The sequence below is a fragment of the Aquarana catesbeiana genome, linkage group LG08 (genome assembly GCF_042186555.1).
Source record: "Aquarana catesbeiana isolate 2022-GZ linkage group LG08, ASM4218655v1, whole genome shotgun sequence".
In the NCBI taxonomy this organism is placed as follows: Eukaryota; Metazoa; Chordata; class Amphibia; order Anura; family Ranidae; genus Aquarana; species Aquarana catesbeiana.
The window spans coordinates 64,089,372-64,114,938 of record NC_133331.1 but is presented as its reverse complement, the minus strand read 5'-3'; the positions used below and the strand labels follow the sequence as shown (position 1 = coordinate 64,114,938).

Genomic DNA, 25,567 nt, shown 5'->3' with positions numbered 1-25,567 from the left:
CCAAATGAAATAGTAACGAATAGTAACAAAATTTGTTGAAATTCATTAAAATTAGTTTTGTTTATTCGTTCTCTAGCGAATTCCAAATTTTCTGAACAATTAGAATTTGGATCAGTCGAAAAAATGATCGGCTGATTCGAATTATGTGTATAGAATAGCTAGTTATCAAGGAGTGGGCCGGGCAACCGACCTCCGCGTCCTTAACAATCAATGACTCATCAGCTGTCAGCGGGCTTCCCCACTGACAGCTAAAATATCAACAAAGCAATGCCTGCAATAGAAAATTACCCAAAAAACAGTGTGGTGTCCCCACGCCACAATTAAAAAAAAAAAAAACGTTGTGGGGTCCCCCCAGGCTCCATACTGGACACTTATCCGAGCATACAGCCTAGTAGGTCAGGAAAGGCGGGGGGGGGGGCACTCGCTGTACCATACCAGGCCACATGCCCTCAACATGGGGGGGGTGCTTTGGGGCAGGGGGGCATCTGCTCCCCCTGCCCCAAAGCACCTTGTCCCCAAACCTGGTTGTGGGAATCTGCGGGCAGGGGGGCTTATCGGAATCTGGAAGCCCCCTTTAACAACCGGGCCCCCAGATCCGGCCACCCCTCTATGCGAATGAGTATGGGCCCTACCCATTCACCAAAAATGTGTAAAAAAAAAAAAAAAGTGAATAAATACAGTAAACAAGTTTTTGACAATTTCTTTATTAAAAAATAAAAAAACAATGGGGACAAGGTGTTTTGGGGTGGGCATGTATTAAAAAATAAAAAACAATGTCCCCCCGATGTAGATCCATCTCACGCTGCCCACCGCACCACCGAACCCAGAAAAAAGAAAAAGAAAAGCCTCTGGCCTCATCGAACGCTTCCCGCAGACTGCCTGCTCCTCTGTCTGACATTTCTTATATAGGTAAGGGGCAGGGCTACATGGTAACGCCACCTGGTGACCCTGCCCTCTTGTGACATCATCGACCCAGCAGGCCTCGGTCGGTGACGTCACAAGATGGTGGGTCATAAGAAATGTCAGATGGAGCAGGGACTCCACGGGAAGTGTTCGTTGAGGCCAGAGATTTTTCATTTTTTTGCTCTTTTTCTATTACTGTAGCTGTTGACTTTTAATATTAGGACACTTACCTGTCCAGGGATCCTGTGATGTCAGCACCCCAGCTGATTCTTCCATTGGCTCTCAGGTGCTGCTGCTGCCATTGCTTCTAAGGGAAACCGGCAGTGAAGTCTTGCGGCTTCACAGCCAGTTCCCTACTGCGCATGCGTGAAACACGCTGAACTTTCTGAGTGGCCCGGCGGAGGGGGAAGGAGGAGGGGGGCCGAAAGTCAAAAAAAGGGACCTGCCCCCCCCCAAAAGGTGCAGCAGCTGTAGCTTGATTTAAAGTGTCACTAAACCCACACCATGAAAAACTATCAATAAATGGTTTATTACATGCTGTTCATACTCAGTCACTATGAGAACAGTTTTCTGTATTCTGCAAAAAAAACCTGTTCTCTATCTCCCCCTTCTGTCCATGTCCCCAATTCAGCTAGGGATTTTGCAGAGCAGTGTCGGCAGCTCTGCACATGCTCAGTTTTCAGTGAGTTTCTATGCTGAGCATTTCCTCCCCATCACATCTGAGCAGCCCATGTGACTATAGAGTCACACATGTGGGTATATACACAGTGGTAAATGACAGCCCACTCCCTCCCTCCTCCTCCATGCCCACTAACCAGCTAAACACAATGGGGGCGGGCTATTACATGTAGATTGATGGAGGCTTCACCTCCCTCTTATTTTAAGACACAGGCTGGAGGGGCAAAAAATAATACAGATTTGATTTCAAACATTTATTTGTATGACGATTGAAAACAGTTTATTGATGTTATTTATTTATTTTTACTCTGTATCCCAAAGGCTGTTTTTTTTTCATTTTGAACATGTGACCAGCAGCAGAGAACAGCTCCTTCTGCTTTTGTTTCCCTGCAGACAGGCTGGGAAAGAGCTGGGTCATGTGACAGCTGTATATCGATTAGGAAAAAGGCACTTTGATTTTTCAAATTAAAATAATTACAGTGCCATCATCCACATACAGAAATAGAAGGGACAACGTAGATTAAACATGTGTGTTTAGTATCACTTTAGCCACTCATCTACCATGCCATTTATAAATGTACCTTTGCAGACACGTTAGTCAATAACAGAAAATACAGGGGAAGGTTCGCAAATGCAGGTGACATTCGTCCAACGAATGTCTTAGAACTAGACGGCTTAGCGTTAGTCACATGTCCCACTCACCATATACGGCGATAGTCTTGGTGTCCTGTAGGATGGCGTTGCCTGCGGTCACCTGGACGGTGATGCTGTTCATGCCCTCCGCCACGAAGGTGAAGGAGATACTTCTGTCCAGGGTGATGATTGGCTGCAGAGGAAGGACAAAACAAAAAAAAGAGAAATAAGAAATGTAAAAGAAGGGCTGTGCTAACCTGTCTGGATAGAACTCGGCACAATGTATACATCGGATGTATTCTAGAGGTCTAGCCATCATCTGGAGAGCATAGGCTGAGAGAACAGCCCTGGGATTTGGCCTGTTATCTTCTGTAAAAACATTGGAGCCGTGAGAAATAATTGATGTTCTGGAATTTTTTTTTTTTTTTTTGGCACAATCCGCTGTGTGCCTGTTTGCTGGAGAAAGATTAAGAGATTCCTTTAAAGCTGAACTCCAGCCTTCCCTTTAGTCTTTTACTATTGTGCAGGCTCCTCTCCTGTACTGAAATGGCTTACTCTTATTTCACTGCACACTGTGAGCTTCTCACTATTTGCATTAGAAGCTGCAGCAAGTCAGATACAGTGCGCCTCATTTCCTGGCTGGAGGACATCTAGCATCATCTTTTAGTCATTCAGATTCAAGATAGAAAAAAAAAAAAAAAAAAAAGGGCTCTCCCAGAATAATTTGGGGATCATTTTGGGGTCTATTTATGAAAAAAAAAACAAAATCCATATCCAGCTGTTCATTGAATCTGCATGCACGTTTGTTCTGTGTGAATTGTCCAAAAACAAATGTTCTTTAGTCTATATTCTATCCTGAACAAATGTTTTATTATGGGCAATTGTAAAATACTGCTTTATGGCCACTAGATGGAGCTGAGGAGCACAAGAAATACAGTTTTACTCAATAAAAGGTATGGGAATGTAATATGTGCATTAGAATGTCGCAAGGCTCTGAATGTGGCTGGATTTCACTGTAGGGGATGATGGGGGTTGTGGAGTGGATTTGGGACTTAGGCCCTGTAGGGGATGACATTCCTAGAGGGGGCACTATGGGACGCTGTTGGACACTGTTAGAGGTTGGGGACACTGTGGAGGAATGAAGGTTGTGCAGGAGGCTGTGAGACACTGTAGGAGGCTGGGCAGAACTGTAGGAGGTTGGGGGGGGGGGGGCATGGTGGAGGCCGAGGGCTCTCAGGGATACTGTAGGCCACTATGGAAGCTGGAAAGCACTGTGGGAGTTTGGGGGAACTGTGGAGTGCCGGAGGCTCTGCAGCAGGCTAGGGGACACAGTGGGAGGCTGAGAGACAATTTGGGAGGCTGGGGGCTCTGAGAGGGCCACTATGGAAGGTTGTGGGCCACTATGGAAGCTGGGAGGCATTGTGGGAGTTTGGACGGCACTGTGGAGTGCTGGGGGGTCTGCAGCAAGTTGAGGGACACCGCAGGAGGCTGGGCAACAATGTGGGAGGCTGGGGGGCACTGTGGAAGCTGGGGGCTCAGTGGGGGCCTGGGAGCACTAGGGGCAACTATGGCAGGTTGGAGACCACTATGGAAGCTGGAAAGCACTGTGGGAGGTTGGAGGACACTGTGGAGTGCTGGAGGGTTTTCAGCAGGCTGGGGGACACAGTGGGAGGCTGAGAGACAATGTGGGAGGCTGGGGGCTCTGAGGCACTAGGGGCCAATATGGAAGTTTGGGGGCCACTATGGAAGCTGGGAGGCACTGAAGGCTCTGAAGCAGGCTGAGGGACACAGTGGAAGGCTGTGAGAGATTGTTGGAGGCTGGGGGCTCTGAGGGGGCCTGGGCACACTAGGGCTCACTATGGGAGAATGGGGACCACTATGTAAGCTGGGAGGCACTGTGGGAGGTTGGAGGGCACTATGGAGTGCTAGAGGATCTGCAGCAAGTTGGGAGACACAGTGGGAGACTGGGCAACAATGTGAGAGGCTGGGAGGCACTGTGGAGGCTGGGGCTCTAAGGGGGCACTAGGGGCCACGATGGCAGGTTGAAGGCCACTATGGAAGCTGGGAAGTACTGTGGGAGGTTGGAGGGCACTGTGGAGTGCTGGAGGGTTTTCAGCAGGCTGGGGGACACAGTGGGAGGCTGAGAGACAATGTGGGAGGCTGGGGGCTCTGAGGGCACTAGGGGCCAATATGGAAATTTGGGGGCCACTATGGAAGCTGGGAGGCACTGTGGGAGGTTGGAGGGTTCTGTGGAGTGCTATAGGATCTGCGGCAAGTTAAGAGACACAGTGGGAGGCTGGGCAACAATGTGGGAGGTTAGGGGGCACTGTGGAGGCTGGGGGCTCTAAGGGGGCCTGGGGGTACTAGGGGCCACTATGGCAAGTTGAAGGCCACTGTGGAAGCTGGGAAGCACTGTGGGAGGTTGGAGGGCACTGTCAAGGCTTTGGGGTCTGAGGGGGCCTGGGGCGCTAGGGGCCACTAGGGAGTTTGGGGGTCAGTATGGAAGATGGGAGGCACTCTTGGAGGTCAAGAGATCTGTAGCTGGCTGCAGGCCCAGGGGAAAGGAGGCCACTATGATGCTCATGCATTGCATGAATGGAAATTTAGATTACAGTCACAGGGCTGATAATAAAGATTCTTATCCCAGTGTAATGACTTTGTGAATTGAGCCTACAGTGTATCAAGAATGCATGTTTTGTCTAACTTTCGTGTCTGAAAGCCGTCCCCATCTCCAACCTCAGATATTTGGGAGGTACGATTTGTACTTTGCCAAGTTGAATGCACCTCACTGTTGTTCCCCAGCCACCAAACGTAGGTCAGGGTCCCCACATTGCTCGGCCACAGCACCACCGACGCGTTCACCTCCTTGTTCTTCGTGGTGACGAAGGGCAGCACGAGATGTATGTGCTCCAAGGGAGCTGTAGAAAAAGGAGAAAACATTTTTTTTTTTTGTCACATTAATCTTCCATCGATACATGATAAAAACACCACAGCTGGTAGTTAAGACTTGAAATTAGGGCCCAGAATGCAATGTATCAGTGTGAAATGCTACATAACCAGAGAAATGTGCAGAGCTTAAAAAAGTGTTCAAAATGATCACCTTTTATACGCTGCAACATTGCCCTCTGCTGGTGGTCCAACAAAATACATGCATGGCTTATTTGTTTCATCACAATATGAGTTTTCAGACTGTTCATGGACTTTAAAACAGCATTCTGTGCTAATCCACCACACTTGGTGCAAACCTATCATCCTGTGTAACAACAAGTGTGGATGGACAGATCAATAGGGAAGAAAAAGGGAGAGGAAAAAGGAGACATAAAAGGCACAAAGGAGAAATGAAGGAGGCACTGATAGAAGGAAAGGAAGGAAAGATAGAGCAAGAGGGAGAGTGAGAAAGAGTGATAGAGAGAGAGAGAGAGAGAGAGAGAGAGAGAGAGAGAGAAAGAGAGGGGGGGTAGAAAGAAGGGGAGAAAGGGATGGGGGGGCTGGAATGACAGAGAAGAGGTAGAGAGGAATAGAACGTGGGAGCAAAGAGTGAGGGAGAGAAGAGGGATAGAAGTATAAAGAGCAGGAGGGCAGAGTGAGAGAAGGATGAAGAGAGGGAGAGAAAATGGAGAGAGAGGTGTAGCAAGGGAGGGCAAAGGAAGCAGGATGGAGACAGGGAAAGAAGAGGTAGAGAGGGATGCAGAGAATGAGAGAAGAAGGAGTGAGGAGGGAAGGAGAGAGAGGTGAAGAGAGCGAGAGAAGAGGGAGAAGGATGAAGCAAAGGAGGCGAGAGTGGTTAGTAAAAGGGAGAAAGGGATGAAGAGAGGAAGAAGGAAGGGAGAGAGGGATGAAGAGAGGAAGAAGGAAGGGAGAGAGGGATGAAGAGAGGAAGAAGGAAGGGAGAGAGGGATGAAGAGAGGAAGAAGGAAGGGAGAGAGGGATGAAGAGAGGAAGAAGGAAGGGAGAGAGGGATGAAGAGAGGAAGAAGGAAGGGAGAGAGGGATGAAGAGAGGAAGAAGGAAGGGAGAGAGGGATGAAGAGAGGAAGAAGGAAGGGAGAGAGGGATGAAGAGAGGAAGAAGGAAGGGAGAGAGGGATGAAGAGAGGAAGAAGGAAGGGAGAGAGGGATGAAGAGAGGAAGAAGGAAGAGAGAGAGTTATGAAGAGAGGAAGAAGGAAGGGAGAGAGGGATGGAGACAGGAAGAAGGAAGGGAGAGAGGGATGGAGAGCGGGAGAGAAGAGTAACAGAAGGATGAAATGAGGGAGAGAAGAGGGAGAGGGGTAAAGGGATGAAGAGAGGAAGAGAGAAGGGAGAGTGGGATGGAGAGTGGGAGAGAAGAGTAACTAAAGGACTAAGAAAGGGAGAGAAGAGGGAGAGGGATGGAAAGAGGGTGGGAAGAAAGACAGGGGGATGGAGCAAGGGAGGACAAGGGAAGAGAAATGGAGAGAAAGAAAGGAGATAGAGAGGGATGGAGAAATTGAGAGAAGAGGAAGAGAGGGAAGATGGAGAGAAGGAGGGATGAAGCGAGGGAGAAAAGCAATGAAGAGTGAGAGGAGTGAGGGAAAGATGGAGAGAGGGAGTGAAGAGGTAGAGAGATGGTAAAAGAGTGAGAGAGGGATAGAGAGAGAGACAAAGCAGGAGAGAAGAAAAAGAAAGGGAAGGAAGAGGGATGAAGGAGAGAAGATAGAGAAAAGGATGAAGAGAGGGAGAGAATAGGCAGAGGGATGGAGAGAGGGAGAATAAAGGAAGAGGGGGTGGAGCAAGGGAGGGCAAAGGAAGAGGGATGGAGAGAGGGAAAGATGAGGTAGAGATGTATGGAGAGCCTAGCAAGTCTATTGACTAGAGGCTATAAGATACCGAATATACTTGAGTATAGACCGACCCGAATATAAGCCGAGGCACCTAATTTTATCACAAAAAACTGGGAAAACATATTGACTCGAGTATAATGTACTGTAGCAGCTACTGGGTAAACAATGCCAATCTGCAGCCTCACTGTGCCCATTTGCAGTCTAATTGTGCCCATTTGTAGTCTCCCTGTGACCATTTGCAGCCTAATTGTGCACATTTGCAGCCTCACTGATCCCATTTGCAGTCTAATTGTGCCCATTTGCAGCCTCACTGTCCCATTTGCAGTCTAATTGTGCCCATTTGCAGTCTCACTGTGCCCATCTGCAGCCGTAACCTTTCATTACTAAAACAGCGTGTCTCCCGCTGTGTTATGCAGTCTGTTCGGCCGTCCATTGTAACAAAGCTCCGCCTCCTCCTCGTCTGTGATAGATGGAACGCTGATACAGTTTCCCAGCATTGTATCAGTGCTCTATCACGGATGAGGAGGAGGGGATTTGTTACAATGGACAGCCGAACAGACTGCATAACACAGCAGGAGACACGCGCTGTTTTAGTAATGAAAGGTACGGCTGCTGTAGGCTCACTCGAGTATAAGCTGGGGGGGGGTTCAGCCTAAAAAATGGGCTGAAAAACTCGGCTTATACTCAAGTATATACAGTATGCAGAAAGATAGAGATTTCTTTCCGCTTAAACCTTTTTGAAGAAGGGGAAAAAACAGGCTTTTGTTAGCCACTATCGCCAAATCCCAACAATTAATAATATCATTACAGATAGTCCTTCAATAGTGCAGGGTTTTAGACTATTCTATGAAGATCTTTATGGTTCTAAAGTTGTATAAGACAATCAAGATCTCCATGGATGAGGAAGGTTACCGTGTCCCGTTTAGGGGAAGTGGATAAGAAGTTATTGAATGCCCCTATAACTTTAGAAGAACTACAGATAGCGGTCTCAACTTTTCCCAATACAAAGGCCCCTGGAAGTGACAGTGTCAGAGAGCTCACCTTGCTGGTCATGGGATTGGCCACCAGAGGGCGTGCCTGTGAGCAAGCCGGCCTATTTAAGTTTGTCAGGCACTCTGTTCAGTGCTGCCCGATCATCAGCTTCCTGTGCCATAGTTCCTGTTTCCTGTCTTGTCTTCCTGTTTACCTGATCTCCTGACGACCCGGATTGCCCTTGGATTCTCCTGCTTGCTGCCTGTACCTGACCTTGGCCTGTTTGACTCCGCTTCTGCCTGCTCCTATTGTACCTTGCTGCCAGTCTGTTGCCGAACCCTGCTTGTGTCCTGATCTGCCTGTCTTGCTCCTGCTCAGCACCTGTTATCAGTGTTACGGACTACTGACCTGTTGTCTGAAGATCATCTCTCATCCTGTACCTGGATCTCTTCAGCAGGCTCTCATACCATTCCGCACTCTCGTGCCTCCTGTCTGCTCTACCAGGGGCCGTGAGTCGGATAAGTAAGGGAGTCTACCCTCTGCCCAAGCGGACTCATCAGTCTGGTAAGTAAAAGTCTGACAGTATCAGGCAGCCATGACTGAGTCTGGGCAGGAGGCCTCCCCCATGGATGAACTATGTAGACACCTGGCAGGACTTACCCAGGTCGTGAAAAGCCTTCAGGAAGGTTACTCAAGATTGGAGGAACAAGTCCAGGCCTTATCTTCCTCTTCCAACCCCCAGGGGGCGTCTTCTGCTGGATTCCAATCTGCACCCTCCGTAGTAATGCTTCCTCCAGAGCCCAGAGTACCCACTCCCGAGAAATTTGCCGGTGAACGCAGCAAGTATCGTGCCTTCCGCAATTCTTGCGAACTCTACTTTGCTTTGCAACCCCGCACGTTTTCACTGGAAGCGACCAAAGTAGGCTTTGTTATTTCCCTGCTGACAGGTGAGCCACAAACCTGGGCTCACCGCCTTCTGGAGCAAAAATCTATCTCCCTAGATAGCCTAGACGATTTCTTCAGGGCCATGTCCCAATTATATGAAGATCCCCAACTGACAGCGACTGCTGAAGCTGCACTGCACCCTCTGCAACAGGGTCGCAGAGCGGCCGAAGATTATGCAGTTGACTTCAGACGTTGGAGCGCCGATACGGACTGGAACGACGCTGCCCTGCGTCATCAGTTCAGAATGGGGCTATCTGACCCACTCAAGGACGAGTTGACTCGAGTGGGGGTACCTCAGTCTCTGAAAGACCTCATCGATCTCTCCATCCAGATTGACCGTCGCCTAAGAGAGCGTCGGTCAGAAAGGTCTACCAGCCACCTTCGTCCCACCTGGATGTTACCCAAGGTTCCCAGTCCGGTCAGTCAGTTTCCTCCGGCTTCATCTGTCTCGACTCCAGAACCCCCTGAACCCATGCAACTCGGACTGCTCCGGCCTACGCTTACTCCAGAGGAAAAGATGCGCAGACGAACCCACAATCTGTGCCTATACTGCGGTGAATCCGGGCACTACGTGAGAGCCTGCCCCAACAAGATGCGTAAGTGTCGTTTTGCCTCTTCAATGTGTGCATCTGTGTTACCTAAACTTGGTTCTCATCTCGCTCTTTCCTTCACTCTGCAGCTTCCAGGAGGGAGTATTCCAGTGTCAGTAATTATTGATTCCGGCGCATGCAGCTGTTTTATCGATTTGACCTTTGCTGCCAACCATCGTATTCCGCTTCAACCTAAGGCTCAGGGGCTTGCTGTCCATCTAGCGGATGGATCCATCCTTAGTTCAGGCCCGGTCACTCAAGAGACCGTCCCCTTGCTGGCCACCATGGGTACCCACCATCAGGAGCTTCTGCGTCTGGATGCCATCTCTTCTCCTCTCTTCCCTATTAACCTAGGGATGCCCTGGCTGCAGGCCCACAATCCCAGTATCAACTGGGCCACAGGAGAAGTCAAATTTCTCTCTGAGTATTGCCAACAGCATTGTTTACAGCAATCTTCTGACATGACCTCCCAACTCCTGTGCTTGGACTCAGATGCTGAACTACGTCAGTCCGTCCCTGAAGCTTATCTGGACTTCCTGGATGTATTTAGTAAAAAAGGAGCAGAAACCTTGCCCCCTCATAGGCCGTATGACTGTCCTATAGAACTGTTACCTGGTACTGAAGTTCCATTTGGGAGAATCTTCCCGTTAACTGAGCAGGAGTTAGACACATTAAAGACTTACATAGATGAAAACTTGGCAAAAGGGTTCATTCGTCCTTCTACCTCCCCAGCCGGTGCCGGCATCTTCTTTGTCGAGAAGAAGGACCACTCGTTACGTCCCTGCATCGATTACCGGTAGTTGAATAAGATCACCATTAAGAATCGTTATCCCTTGCCTTTAGTACCTGAACTTTTTCAAAGATTAGGAACCGCAGTCATATTCACGAAACTAGATCTCCGCGGAGCTTATAACTTGATCCGTATCAGAAAAGGGGACGAATGGAAGACGGCCTTCCGTACTCGATTCGGGCACTTCGAGTACCTTGTCATGCCATTTGGATTATGCAACGCTCCCGCAACCTTCCAACATTTCGTCAACGATATTTTCTGTGATTACCTGGATCTGTATGTAATAGTATACCTTGACGACATCTTGATCTTCTCCTCTTCACTAACCAATCACCGTAGACATGTCTGCAATGTCCTAACCCGGCTTAGGCAACACGGCCTTTATGCAAAACTCGAGAAATGCGAGTTTGAACATCAATGTATTCAGTTCTTGGGCCTAGTCATCTCAGTGGAGGGTATCAGGATGGACCCCCAAAAGGTGTCTGCTATTCTGAATTGGCCCGCTCCGATAGATAAAAAAGGGGTACAACGCTTTATTGGCTTTGCCAATTTTTACCGGAAGTTTATTAAAGGTTTTTCTGCAATCATCGCTCCAATCACCGAATTGACCAAACAGGGAACCCGATTCTCTTGGACTGACAAAGCCCAGTTGGCTTTCGAAAGACTCAAAAAGCTATTTACTTCAGCCACCATTTTGAAACACCCTAACCCTGTCCTACCATTTGTCTTGGAGGTCGACGCTTCGGAGATCGCAGTGGGAGCGGTGCTCTCTCAACGACAGGGCGCCAAGGCCCTCCTCTATCCAGTAGCGTTCTTTTCACGCAAACTTTCAATTTCGGAAAGAAATTATGATGTGGGGGATCGAGAACTTCTGGCCATCAAGGCGGCTCTGGAGGAATGGCGTTACCTATTGGAGGGTGCTGCACATCCTATTCTGGTCTACACCGACCACAAGAATCTGGAATACCTGAGAACAGCCAAAAGATTAAGACCTCGTCAGGCCAGATGGGCACTTTTTTTCTCACAATTCCAGTTTCACATAACTTACAGGCCTGGTTCCAAGAATATAAAGTCAGATGCTCTTTCCCGCATGTTTTACGATTCAGAGAGGACCGTATCTCCCGATACGATTCTTCCTTCGGGGAACTTCCTGCTCCTCCAAGGGGACCTTGTTTCATGGATAAGACAGGCCTCGGTGGGAATGCTTCCGTACCCCGAAACAGATTGGAGAGAGGGCCTGTTTTGGCGAAGAGACAAGATCGTGGTTCCCGAGAAGCTAAGGGTGACTGTGATGGAACTATGTCATGATCATAAGTTGGCTGGACATTTCGGTGTCTTGAAAACCACTGAGCTGGTACAGCGCACCTTCTGGTGGCCTCAATTAGCCTGTGACTGTAAAAATTTTGTGCATTCATGCAACACTTGTGCTCGGAGTAAGAACACCAGGACAAAGGCCTGGGGATTATTAAAACCCTTACCTGTTCCAGAGAGGCCATGGAAGATGATATCAATAGACTTCATCGTGGAATTGCCCCCCTCCGAGGGTTTCTCTACTATTTTTGTTGTGGTAGACAGGCTGTCGAAGATGGCACATTTTCTCCCCATGAAGGGTACACCTTCAGCTATGGATACGGCAAAGATTTTTTGTCAAAGAAGTGGTTAGGTTACATGGAGTCCCAGCAAGCATTGTGTCTGATCGGGGTGTTCAATTCACTTCAAGGTTCTGGAAGGCCCTCTGTGGTTCCCTCGAAATTGAATTGGCCTTTTCATCCGCCTATCATCCCCAGACGAACGGGCAAACTGAGAGAACCAACCAGACCTTGGAGCAATACCTCAGGTGCTTCTCTGCCTTCTCTCAGGATGACTGGGTTTCCTTATTACCCGTTGCAGAATTCTCCTATAACAACTCCTTGCACTCTGCCATCAATCAAACACCATTTTACGCTAATTACGGGTTCCATCCATCTTTTCTACCAATCTCAGTACCTGAATGCTCCGTTCCGGCCATCTCAGAGACTATGAATTTCTTTTCCACCAACAATAAGATCCTACAAGAGACTATGGCCAAATCCCAGGATTACAATAAAAAAATGTTTGATAAGAAGAGGCGTGGAGAATTGATCTTGGAGCCCGGCAACCAAGTGTGGTTGTCCACAACTAACCTGAAAATGTCTTGTCCCTCTAGGAAATTAGGCCCTAAGTTTATGGGTCCGTTCCCAGTGAAGAGGAAAATAAATGATGTGACCTATAACTTGATTTGCCAGACTCTCTAAAAGTACATCCGGTCTTCCATGTGACGCTGCTGAAACCTGCTACCTCTAATCCTTTTGCTGGTCGCACTGTCGGCCCACCCAAACCTGTCATAATTGACAACGAAGAGGAATTCGAGGTAGAGGCAATCCTTGACTGCAGGAAAAGGAGGAATGGAATTCAGTATCTTATTAAATGGAAGGGGTATGGTCCGGAGGACAATTCCTGGGAACCAGAAAACAATTTACATGCCCCGGAACTTTTACAGACTTTCAGAAATGTTCATGCCTCCAAGTTGGCCCGGCTGGGCATCCGGAGGCTGCCCTTAGGGAGGGGGCACTGTCAGAGAGTTCACCTTGCTGGTCATGGGATTGGCCACCAGAGGGCGTGCCTGTGAGCAAGCCGGCCTATTTAAGTTTGTCAGGCACTCTGTTCAGTGCTGCCTGATCATCAGCTTCCTGTGCCATAGTTCCTGTTTCCTGTCTTGTCTTCCTGTTTACCTGATCTCCTGACGACCCGGATTGCCCTTGGATTCTCCTGCTTGCTTCCTGTACCTGACCTTGGCCTGTTTGACTCCGCTTCTGCCTGCTCCTATTGTACCTTGCTGTCAGTCTGTTGCCGAACCCTGCTTGTGTCCTGATCTGCCTGTCTTGCTCCTGCTCAGCACCTGTTACCAGTGTTACGGACTACTGACCTGTTGTCTGAAGATCATCTCTCATCCTGTACCTGGATCTCTTCAGCAGGCTCTCATACCATTCCGCACTCTCGTGCCTCCTGTCTGCTCTATCAGGGGCCGTGAGTCGGATAAGTAAGGGAGTCTACCCTCTGCCCAAGCGGACTCATCAGTCTGGTAAGTAAAAGTCTAACAGACAGGTTACCCATAGAGGTATATAAAACTTTTTGGAGACATACGCCTTCTGGAGTTACTTTTTACAGTAAGGGATGCTAAGGATTTAGGCAGACTTCCTCAATCAAGTGTATGGAGCGATCATTGTGGTGTTATTGAAACCAGGGAAAGATCCGACTATAGCAGACTCTATAGACCAATATCATGATTGACGACTGACCTTAAAATCTTGGCCAAAGTAATGGCTATTCTTCTGTCCAAAGTTATAACCAAATAAGTGCATCCAGACCAATCAGGATTTATTCCAGAGAGGTCGACTGCTGTGAACATTCATATGGTACATTTGAATATTCAAATTCCACCACATAATGCTGGTAATAGAGCTATATTATTGTGACAGACCCAACCAAGACAGGGGCTTTAAAGAGAGGACTAGAAACAAGCCTCTTACTCAGTGACTATGGACCCGGGCATTTAAGGGAACACTACTCTTTGGGAGGTATGTGCCTGGGGGACCCATGGAGTGGTCTTGTTTCTGATTCGGGTTCGTGTCTCCACCGAACACAGACAGGGAGACTCTAACAAGTTTACTATGCTTCAGTTATGCCTGAACACAGTGAGTGAGTGTGTCCACTGAGTTCATTTAGAAAAAGAAGGGGTCAGTAAATGATATATTTACTAGCCCCATCCTCCACTCTCCATTCTGGGAGTGCAATACAGGGGGAAGCCCAGGAAATAGGGGGAAAGGCACACCTGGCACACCCCCTGTGCATGCCTATGAATAATGTGTAGTGTACTTTGTGAACTCGGTGCTGGCCGGTCTGACCTGGAATGAAATCTCTGATTAATAAAAACATTGTCAAGGTGGCTAGTGTTGTTTAATTAACTTAATGTTTATGGTATATGCTGGTTGTTGTTTAGCTATGGTAATTATATTCCTGTGTACAGTTTGTATTGTTAAGGTAATATGATCAGGAGAGGAATGTACTTCCGTGGGGTAAAAAGGGCTGGTATTAGACATGTGCACTGCCAAAAAAATTTTTGTTTTCGTTTCATTCATTCATTCATTCATTCATTCGTTTCGCAAATTTGAAAATTTCAGAATTCTAATATTCTAAAATCCAAAATAAGAAAGGAAAATCTGAAATTTTGAAATAACAAAAATCCGAAAATCTAAAAATTCGAAATAGCTAACTATTAAATTATAGGTATTGGAATTTCCTTTCAAATTTGGTTGTTAGTGAACGTAAAAAATACAAATTTATCTAAAGTTATGAATTATCCGAAATAACGAATGCCGCACCTAAACAAATGGAACGGAATAAAATAATAATACTAATAATAATAATAATAATAATAATAATATGTTTTTATTATTATTGTTATTTATTCTTATTAATTCATTATGTTCCATTCGTTTAGATACAGCATTCATTATTAGGGATAATAACTTCGTATACATTTCTATTTGTTATGTTCACTATCAGACAGATTTTAAATGAAATTCCAATACCTATTTACCTATAATTTAATAGTTAGCAACAGTTACGTGTAAGTTATTATTAATTAGTTATTATTTCAGATTTTAGAATTTTCGGGTTTTTTAATTTTCAGATTTTCATTCTTATTTTTAGATTTCTGAATTTCAGAATTTTCCGAATTTAGAATTTTCGAATTTCCAAAATTTAGAATTTTCTGATTTTTGAAAAAAAATTCAGAAATTTGAAAGTTCAGAAATTGGAATATTTCCAAATTAACAAATTTGTCTAAATTCGTTAAAAAACAAATTCGGAACTAAACGAATTGCACATGTCTAGCTGGTATTAGCTTTTGATCTGCTCAGAATGGTTTGGAAGACAGGAGAGGCTGGCTGGCAGACAAGAGCACCTTAGCAGGTGCCCAAGCGGTTCTGTCACAATTATCCATAGATGCCACTAAAGCATTTGATAGTGTGTAGTGGACCTATTTATGGTGTGTCTTAAAGGAATTTAACTTAGGGGACAAATTTATAACATGAGTCAAATTGCTATATCAAATCCTTACAACTCACCTTAGAATTATTAATAGCTTATCAACACTGACTAATGACGTTAAATAGAGGCACTAGATGAGGATGCCCACTATCCCCCCTTTTGTTTGCCTTGGCTTTGGAATCGGTAGCTGCAGCTATATGTGGAATGGTCAAATAGTGGGATTCAGGAGAGGTGAGATGGAGGATAAATTGGCATTACAGTATATACAGATGGTGCTTTGTTATTCTTAGGTGACACAACTACAGTGCTGTGAAAAAGTACTGTATTTATTGGCGTATAACACTCACTTTTTTACCATGAAAATCGGGTGCAAATAGCGTGTGCGTGTTATACGCCAATACTTCAATTTTAGCTGCCTCGAAGGGGACAGGGAGGGGGCGGGATGAGCGCCGTCAGATTACATCCAGTGAGAATCTCCTGTTTACTTGGCGGCCTCTGTAATAGGAAGTCCGGTCTCCTGGGCCGCCATTGGACCACTGTTCTGTCTATCATAGGAGATTCTCACTGTATGTAATATGTCGACGCTCATCCCGCCCCCTCCCTGTCCCCTCTAGGCTGCATATGGGCATTGATCAGGCTGCATTGAAGGCAATGGTGAGGCTGCTGCATTGAGGGCAATGGTGAGGCTGCTACATTGATGGCAATGGTGAGGCTGCTGCAGTGATGGCAATGGTAAGGCTGCTGCAATGATGGCAATGGTGAGGCTGCTTTGATGTGGACTGATGAGGCTGCATTGATGGCACTTGTGAGGCTGCAGATGGGCATTGATCAGGCTGCATTGATGGCAATGGTGAAGCTGCAGATGGGCACTGAACCTTATTTTGCTTCAAAGTCCCTTATTTAAAATTTAAGTATTTTTCCTGAAACTTCCCTCTTAAAATGAATGTGCGTGTTATATGCCTGTGCGTGTTATACGCCGATAAATACGGTATTTGCCCCTTACTGATTTTTTTTTTGCATATTTCTCTCACTTAAATGATTCAGATCATCAAACAAATTTTAATATCACACAAAGATAACCCGAGTAAATCCAAGATGCAGTTTTTAAATTACTATTTCATTTATTAGGGGAAAAAGCTGTTCAAACCTGCCTGGCCCTATGTGAAAAATGAATTGCCCCCCCCCCCCCCCCCCACCATGCTGAATCATGAATGAACTGTGATTAACCACAATTTTTTGGAAATTTCACTTGCCACACCCATGCCTGATTACTGCTAGACCTGTTGAATCAAGAAAGCACATAAATAGAAGTTGTCTGACAAAGTGAAGCATGCTAACAGATCACAAAAAGACCCACATCATGCCGCATTCTAAAAAAGAAAATTCAAGAACAGACTAGAAACAAAGTAATGTACATGTATCGGTCTAGGAAGGGTTTCAAAGGCTTTGGAACTCCAGTGAACCACGGGGAGAGCCATTATCCACAAATGGAGATAACTTGGAACAGTGGTGAACCTTCCCAGGAGAGGCCGACCTACATAAATTACTCCAAGAGCATGACGACGACTCATCCAGGAGGTCATAAAAGAACCCAGAACAACATCTAAAGAACTGCAGGCCTTGCCTCAGGTAAGATCAGTGTTCATAATTCAACAATAAGAAAGAGACTGGGCAAAAAGGGCATCCATGGGAGAGTTCCAAGGCCTAAGCCACTGCTGACCAAAAGGAACACAATGGCTCATCTCACATTTACCAAAAACATCTTGATTATCCCCAAGACTTTTAGGCAAATATTCTGTGGACTGATGAGACAAATTTTTTACTTTTTGGAAGGTGTGCGTCCCGTTACATCTGGCATAAAACGAATACAGCATTTCATGAAAGAACATCATACCAACAGTCAGACACTGTGGTGGTAGTGTGATGGTCTGGAGCTGCTTTGCAGCTTCAGGACCTGGACGACTTAACATAATTGATGGAACTATGAATTCTGAGCTCTACCAGAAAATCCTAAAGGAGAATGTCCAGCCAGTGCACTTGGGTTATGCAGCTGGACAATGATACGAAACACAACAGCCACCTCCAAATGGTTCAAACAAAGCAAAATTTAGGTTTTGGAGTGGCCTAGTCAAAGCCTGGACTTAAATCCAATTGATATGCTGTTTAATGACCTTACACAGACCGTTCATGCTGGAAAACCCTCCAATGTGGCTGAATTAAAACAATTCTGCAAAGAGTGGCCCAAAATTGCTCCACAGCGATGTGAAAAACTCATTGCCAGTTAACACAAATGCTTGATTGCAGTTGTTGCCGCCAAGGGTGGCACAACCAGTTATTAGGCTTAGGGGGCAATGACTTTTTCACATAAAGCCAGACAGGTTTGGACAGCTTTTTTGCCTTAATAAATGAATTCATTTTTATCATTTAAAAACTGCATTTTGTATTTACTCGGGTTATCTTTGTGTAATAATAAAATTTATTTCATGATCTGAGTCATTTAAGTGTGACAAATATGCAAAAAAATAAAAAATCAGGGGCAAATACTTTTTCACAGCATTTTACATCTATAGAACAAACAAAGAAAACTGACACGCTAATGTGCATGAAAATCATAAGAGATAAATCAAAACAAAGTTCATATCCAGAAAGAAATCATGACTATCCCTCAGTGAAGGATGTGAGAAATGAATTCCAAAAATGGTGACTATCCGCCACAGATTCCAGGCACCAGTGCTGTGCCACCACTTTAGGTGCAAAAGAGACTCTTATCAAAGAAAATGGACTTCTAGTAATAAAAAGTCACATGCGCTTGTATTAATACCTTGTTTAGACTCCTCTAGAATGTGTCCATACACTGATAAAAATGATTCTGTTGGCTTGTAATTTTAACATAAAAATTTAATAATTTTCAACATAAAAAAAAATGTTAAATAATTTACTTTGATATTTTAAGTACCATACTTAATTTTCATTAGTTCTTTAAACACACCTTTTACATTTACAAAAATAATGTATAATTTTGAGTAATCCAGACAAAACTTTCAAGGTATGTGCATTTCCATATTCTAATTGAGTTACATTTACTTAAAAAAATTGTCTTTTCATTTGACTGAAATTGCGGGACACATATGTTTGCCAAACGTGCAGCCGCACAAGTTTTGATGCTGTATATTTTGAAGAGTTTGACGTTTTTTGGAGCTTTGAAAACCTGCACAAGGCAGTTCCCATAGGTTTGAGGCCCATCAGGACAAAAGAGCGCCACCAGTAACAAGAATTTTTCCAAGTCACTACAAGCCAATAGCATTGAAAGGTATAGAATGAACATTGAACACATGATGGTTCACATGCTTTAAATGTTGCTTTAATATACCATCCAAAATGTTTATTTTATTAGCTGATTAATATATTTATAATATATGGACATACGTCCATTGTATACACCTATTGAGATAACTCACTTATGCACACACATAGTTTGTGCTTACTGCATTCGGCAGAACACAACAAAGATGCAGGGTGAGGGACCACCAGCTGTTAAACTTAAAAACTGTTTTGTGCCACAAAAATTAATGTTTCAACCAGTTCGGTTTTTGAGACTTTGGAATCCAAAATTCAGATTATGTGACATCAAGTCCTGCCCGCTTTGCACTCAATGTTATTAAAATTTAAAAACAAAGATAGTATTCGTTTGCACTGCATCTGTGTTGGTTTGTGCTGCAAAAATAAACGTATGTGCTGGTTTGGTTTCAGAGATATTGCGTATTATAGTTGATGAAACCTCTCCCACTTTGCACCACGTTATTAAATTTTAAAAACAATTATACAATTTGTTTGTGCTGCGTTTGTGCTGATTTGTACCACAAAAACAAATTGTGTTTGTACGGTTTTTGAAATATTGGACATTCAACGTTGGGTTATGTAACCTAAAGTCCCGCCCATTTTGCACTATGCCATTACATTTCAAAAACAAATATGCCATATTTATGCTGCATTGGCAGGAAAAACAAGCATATTAGTATAGTGTTTTTTTTTTTATATAGCACTCTCATTTTGTATCAGAAAGAATGATTATGGGACTCATTTATGCCTGAGCAACCCTGAAAGCCTAAAATATACCTTTGACGTTTTTCAGAAGATCTTTTTAGAGCTAGATGTGGGGAATCCATCTTCAAAAGTTCACACTTTGACCGCTTGCCCACCAGCCACCGTCAGTATACTGCAGTAGGTCGGCGCAAACCGCCGTAGGTGTATGTTGGTCTTTGCACAGGAGATAATGGGCACGCGTGCCTGTCGTGTACCGGGAGCGTGCCCAGGGGTCCATCGGACTCGATGTCTGCCAGCGACCCGTGATCGCGGTATACAGAGGCTAAAAATTTAGTTGGCTTTACTTGAACCTATGGTCTATAAACTGGAAAAATTTAGTTGGCTTTACTTGAACCTATGGTCTATAAACTGGAAAATTGAGTTGGCTTTACTCGAACCTATGGTCTATAAACTGGAAAATTGAGTTGGCTTTACTCGAACCTATGGTCTATAAACTGAAAAAATTGAGTTGGCTTTACTTAAAAAATATAGTTCCAGACAAGTTAAAGTATGTATTCCTAACGTAAAACACTATGGTCTATAAATTGAAAAAAAATGAGTTGGCTTTACTTAAAACAACAAGTTGAAAACATGGAAAGTCTAATGAGTCTGACAAAATTAAGTTTAGTTGACAGTACTTAAAAAGCTGATGCAAATAGTCACTTTTAGTCATTTCTTTAAATAAGTAGACACAGCACAATATTTTTTACAATGTAGCTTCAGATTAACATGGTGGATATCCACAGCATCTCATCAGAACTGGACAGAAAAATATCATTAGTTATATTCAATCAGTTCCACCTTTTACAACAACTGAAATATGGGATGAGGAGGAGGTCACTTCCCAGTGTGGAGACTCCAATAATCTGATAATATGCACAGTTCCTGGACACTGACCCCAGGAGCTCACACTCCATAGTGTTCTCCTCTCTGCTTTCAGCAGCAGGCAGAGAGGAGAGCTCCTGGGGTCAGTGTCTGGGGACTGTGCGGATTATTGAAACCTCTATGCTGGGAAGTGTCCTCCTCCCATATTTCAGTTGGGAGCTCCCAACTGAACCCCCGATTCCAGGTCACCTGATCGCTGGTGGTAGCCTCTGATTGGCTACCACAGTGATCAGTCACTGGGAAGCCCACCTTTGTGCTTGTCTCTCTGTGAATGGAGGGGAGAGATACTGTGTATCTCTCTCTCCTTGCAGAGAGAGAAAAAAACTGTGTAAAAAATATAAAATAACAAATAAAATAAAAAATAAAGAAAAAAATAACTGGAGCAAGGTTTGATCTAGGTCAGTGCCAGGGTCAGTGTGTGGGTCAAGTTCGGGGTCCAAGGTCAGGGTCAGTATATTTTGGGCATGATTTTTATTTATTTTTTATTTTTTTAATTAGTATCAGTGTCAGTGTGTTTTAGGTAAGACGAAAAAAGCAAAATGAGCACTATTGTTTCTGGGCTGTGGTATTGCTGCGATCGTCAGGAGTCGGAGAATTTATTGTGGGTTGATTTTTGGTGGTAGGTTATGGTAGTAGCAAGAAATATACAGTTACATTTAAAAAAAAATATATTGTTTTTTTACTATTGTGGGCCAATTTTCCTTTGATAATAATAAAAATAATAATAATAAAAAAACAGGAGATATCCTTTACCATTTACCACCAAATGAAAGCCCAAATTGTCCTGAAAAAAAACAAGGTATAATCCACCTGGATGTACAAAGTAGTTGTGATTGTATGTAAGTTTTTTTTTTACTAACACATGTCAAAGTTGCAAAATTGTGGTTAGGCATTAAGATTTATTTTACCCTTGGGCATGAAGGGGTTAAGACAAAGAGAGGGAATGAAAGAATAAGGCAGAGAGCATGAGAGAGAGGGAGAAAGATAATGAAAGAGCGAGAGAAGAGAGAATCAAATCAGGAGGACAAGACAGAGAGAGAATAACGAGAGAGAAGAGAGAGATGCAACAAAGAACGGGGTAGAAAAAAGAGTGGAAATAAGAATGGAGAAGAGGAGGAGGAAAGACACAAGGGGGGTAATCCTCAGTGCACAGATCTACTTGAGATTCTTTATCATTTTTCAGGATAAACTCTGTATCAAAATGTTCAATTTATAGAACAAACTATAACATTAGATAGAAATTTTTATTATCCTGTGCACCAGTACAAAAAAAAAAAACCTTTAAGCAATAAAATCAACCTAAGTTAGAATGTGAAAGTACTGTACAACTACAAAAATAAACAATGATATCCAATGTGTGTGTGATACAATAAATTAATGTGATATAGTGATTCAATAATAACATACAACATTAATCTAAACAATATTTTGTTGTACGAGTCCAATAAAGTTCATAAGCAACTGTGAACTCCAGTGACAAAACACTTCAAGCAAATGCAAATGTGTGAAATCCAGTATTCGGTGTTAAAAGAAGAGCAAAGTGCATATAATACTTTAAAATTCAGTAGTCAGTATTGCTGTGGATGGATGACTGGGGGTGCAACTATCCACCCCAGCGACACTGAATACTGTATTTTAAAGTGGTATACAATATGGACTTTGCTCTTCTTCTAACGTGAATGGCATTTTGTTTTTGGTTTGATCAATAAAAATAGCGAGCACTATGCTGGCTTCTATTGTTTTTTGAGCAGGTGAATTCTATTGATCCATCCACCCACAACCTGAGCTGTTGATGATTATCAGAGTCCCAGAGGATATAACAGTGAAGGTAGGTGGAAAGGAGTGCCCAATATTCAATAAAAGACAAGTAAGAAGGTGAATTTGTAGTCGTTTATTGAAAGAAGCAACAAGTTAACAGGCCAATGTGTTTCGGGGGAACAAAGACTCCCCCTTCGTCAGGGCTGCTGCTGTAAGCTGATGGTAAATAGGAAAGAATCACAAAAGGGTGTGTCTATAACACCAAGATCGGAATGATATGTGTCCGCTGTGTTGGCAGAGGCAGCATGGGCCGAGGGGACATAACAGGACCAGGGGATGGCCCAGGTGAGGATGTATAGATCTGATTGATCATATGGGAGCTTGATTTGGCCTCTGTTGTGCGGGGGGAGGAGAGGGATAAGGGAGGGAGAGAGGTTTGTGTGTGTGTGTGGGGGGGGGGGGTTGGCAAAAACCATCCCTGTGTTTTTATTTATTTTTGACACTTTTTTGGTGAATGAGTAGGGGTATAAAAGTACCCCATACTCATTCACATGGGGGGGGGGCGGACCTGGGGGCCCTTTGTTGAAGGGGGCTTCCAGAATCCGAAAACCCCCTGCCCGCACACCCCCTTAACCACCGGCCAGAGTTGTGGAGAAGTGACTCTTGTCCTTATGAACATGGGGACAAGGTGCTTTGGGGGGAGCCCCCCTACCCCATAGCATCCCCCCTTGTTGAGGGCATGTGGCCTGGTATGGTTCTCGCTTGTCTCGTCGTCCCACTTTTCTGACCTGCTGGGCTGCATGCTTTGATAAGGGTCTGGTATTTATCTTGGGAGGACTCCACGCCATTTTTTTTTTTTTTAATTTTGGTGTGGCTGTTTTTTTTTTCTTTATTTTTCATAGCTGGAATTGTTTTGTTTACATTCAGCTGTCAGTAGGGAAACCCACTGATAAGTCATCGTCTGTTAAGGACAGGGTGGCCGGCTTTCTAGCCCACTCCTTAACCACTTCAGCTGACCATTTGGCTGGCCAAAGACCAGAGCACTTTTTGCGATTTGCCACTGCGTCGCTTTAACTGACAATTGCGCGGTTGTGCGATGTGGCTCCCAAACAAAATTGACGGCCTTTTTCCCCACAAATAGAGCTTTCTTTTGGTGGTATTTGATCACCTCTGCGGTTTTTATTTTTAGCGCTATAAACAAAAAAAGAGCGACAATTTTGGAAAAACGCAATATTTTTTATTTTTTGTTATAATAAATATCCCCAAAAAATATATAAAAAAACGTTTTTTTTCCTCAGTTTAGGCCGATACATATTCTTCTACATATTTTTGGCAAAAAAAATTTAAAAATCGCAATAAGCATTTATTGATTGGTTTACGCAAAAGTTATAGCATCTACAAAATAGGGGATAGTTTTATGGCATTTTTATTAATATTTTTTTTTTACTAGTAATGGCGGCGATCAGTGATTTTTATCGTGACTGCAACATTATGGCGGACAGATCGGACACTTTTGGCGCTATTTTGGGACCATTTGCATTTATACAGCGATCAGTGCAATTAAAAATGTTATTACTTTGTAAATGTGACTGGCAGTGAAGGGGTTAACCAGGAGGGGGCGCTGTAGGGGTTAAGTGTGTCCTAGGGAGTGATTCTAACTGTAGGGGGGAGGGGCCACATGTGTCATGACACTGATCATCGCTCCCGATCACAGGAAGCTGTGATCAGTGAGAGTGTCATTAGGCAGAACGGGGGAAATGCTTGTTTACTTCAGCATTTCCCCATTCTTCCTCTCCATAAGACGATTGTGGGTATCCCCGCGGACATCAAGTCAGCGGGACCCGCGATCACACTCCCGGAGCTCGCCCGCTCACAATGCCTTAAAGGGCAACGTACAGGTACGTTAATATGCCTGTCCGTGCCCTTCCATCGACGTATATAGGCGTGAGCCGTTCGGCAAGTGGTTAACAACTAGCTATTCTTCACACAGAATTCGGATTGATCGATAACATTCAAATTCAAATCCTTCAGAAAATTTGGAATTCATTAGAAAATGCATAAACAAAACAAATGTTAACGAAATAACTACTGTTATTTCGGAAATTCGGGTGCATCCGAATCTCCGAATAACCAAAAATGTGTCTGAATTTAGATTCGGACCAAAACAAATTGCACATGTCTAGAATGGAGAGCAGGACACCAGATTTCCTGTCTGAACAGTGATGGCCCGTCCATACGCAGGGGTGCCGCCCCCCTAATCCATGCGCCCGGCCCCTAATCTACATGCAGGGTGCCGGATGCATGGATTCCAACTGGGTTTTTTTTTTTTTTTTTGAAGCACATGATTAGAGCCTGAGGCTCTAAATGGTTTTAAAAAAATGGTGGGCGCAGGGTAGTGCCTGTGACCCGACCGACCAACCGCTGTGGGATCTGTGGCGTTGGGTGGATTGTTTTTCGGCTCCCCTCTCCTCCCCAAAAAAATCTATACCACCAGCCGCCACTGTGCCTGAAGATCAGATCTCCAGCCTCCATAAGCCAGAGAGAAGAACTAAGTTTTGTGAAGCACACTGGACATTTTTAATGTGGCTGTTAGGTGGCATTTTTTCTTTGTGTTTTTTTTTTTTTTTTTACTGCCTATTAATGCTGCTCCATGTTAGCCTATGTGTCTATGCCAACCTACTGCCAGCTCGTCGAGGAGCAGTGGCATGGCAGAAAAAAAAAAAAAACACGATTGAAATAGGGTGCGTTTAGATGCGTTTACAAGCGTCAATTGTTTTTTTTTTTTTCTCCAAAATGCTGCTGCCAGGAGGAAAGGTGTTTAGGAGAGATGGCCAAACGTCCACTGTGCATAAGGTCTAATGAGTAATTACTACTAACCTTGTAAGGTCTGACACTACACTACGTCACACCTGCAATACAGCTTCATCGATGGAACGTTAAAGTAAATCACGTAGCAGCCACTCATATAGAGTCCATCCAATTTTTTTGGCTGGAGGACAACCAGCATCATTTTGCTCTTTCCCTCCCCAGCTTGACGGCCTCTACCCCCCCCCCCCTTCCTTCATTTGATTTTGGTTCCTTTGACAAGGCTCAGTATCATATGTGTGCATTACCTAAGGCAGTCTAGATGCAAGTACACCTTGCCTAGGATGGCCTGTTCCTCCAGACCAGTGTTTCTCAACTCCAGTCCTCAAGGCGCCCCAACAGGTCATCTTTTTAAGATCTCCATTATTTTGCACAGGTGATTTGATCAGTTTCACTGCCTTAGTAATTACCACAGCTGTTTCATCTGAGGGAAATCCTGAAAACATGACCTGTTGAGGCACCTTGAGGACTGGAGTTGAGAAACACTGCTCCAGACTGACATCTACTCATCGACGCATATTGATATTTACATAACTCCTCCCAGGTTCCAGCCCACTGCTTCCATCAAGGCTAAGGACTCTTGAGAAGAATACTGAA

At 44.4% G+C, this 25,567-nt stretch overlaps 1 protein-coding gene across 9 annotated transcripts in view; it reads right to left on the bottom strand.

Annotated features, from left to right (window-relative positions):
• SORCS1 (sortilin related VPS10 domain containing receptor 1) overlaps positions 1-25,567 on the bottom strand; it is a 1,093,315-nt gene that overhangs the window by 195,222 nt on the left and 872,526 nt on the right. For all 9 annotated transcript variants that reach the window (XM_073595916.1, XM_073595919.1, XM_073595918.1 and 6 more), the window contains exons 20-21: positions 4,999-5,132; positions 2,284-2,407 (exon numbers count right to left, since the gene is read on the bottom strand). In XM_073595916.1, coding sequence (XP_073452017.1) covers positions 2,284-2,407; positions 4,999-5,132 — 258 coding nt within the window. The remainder of the gene's footprint in view (positions 1-2,283; positions 2,408-4,998; positions 5,133-25,567) is intronic.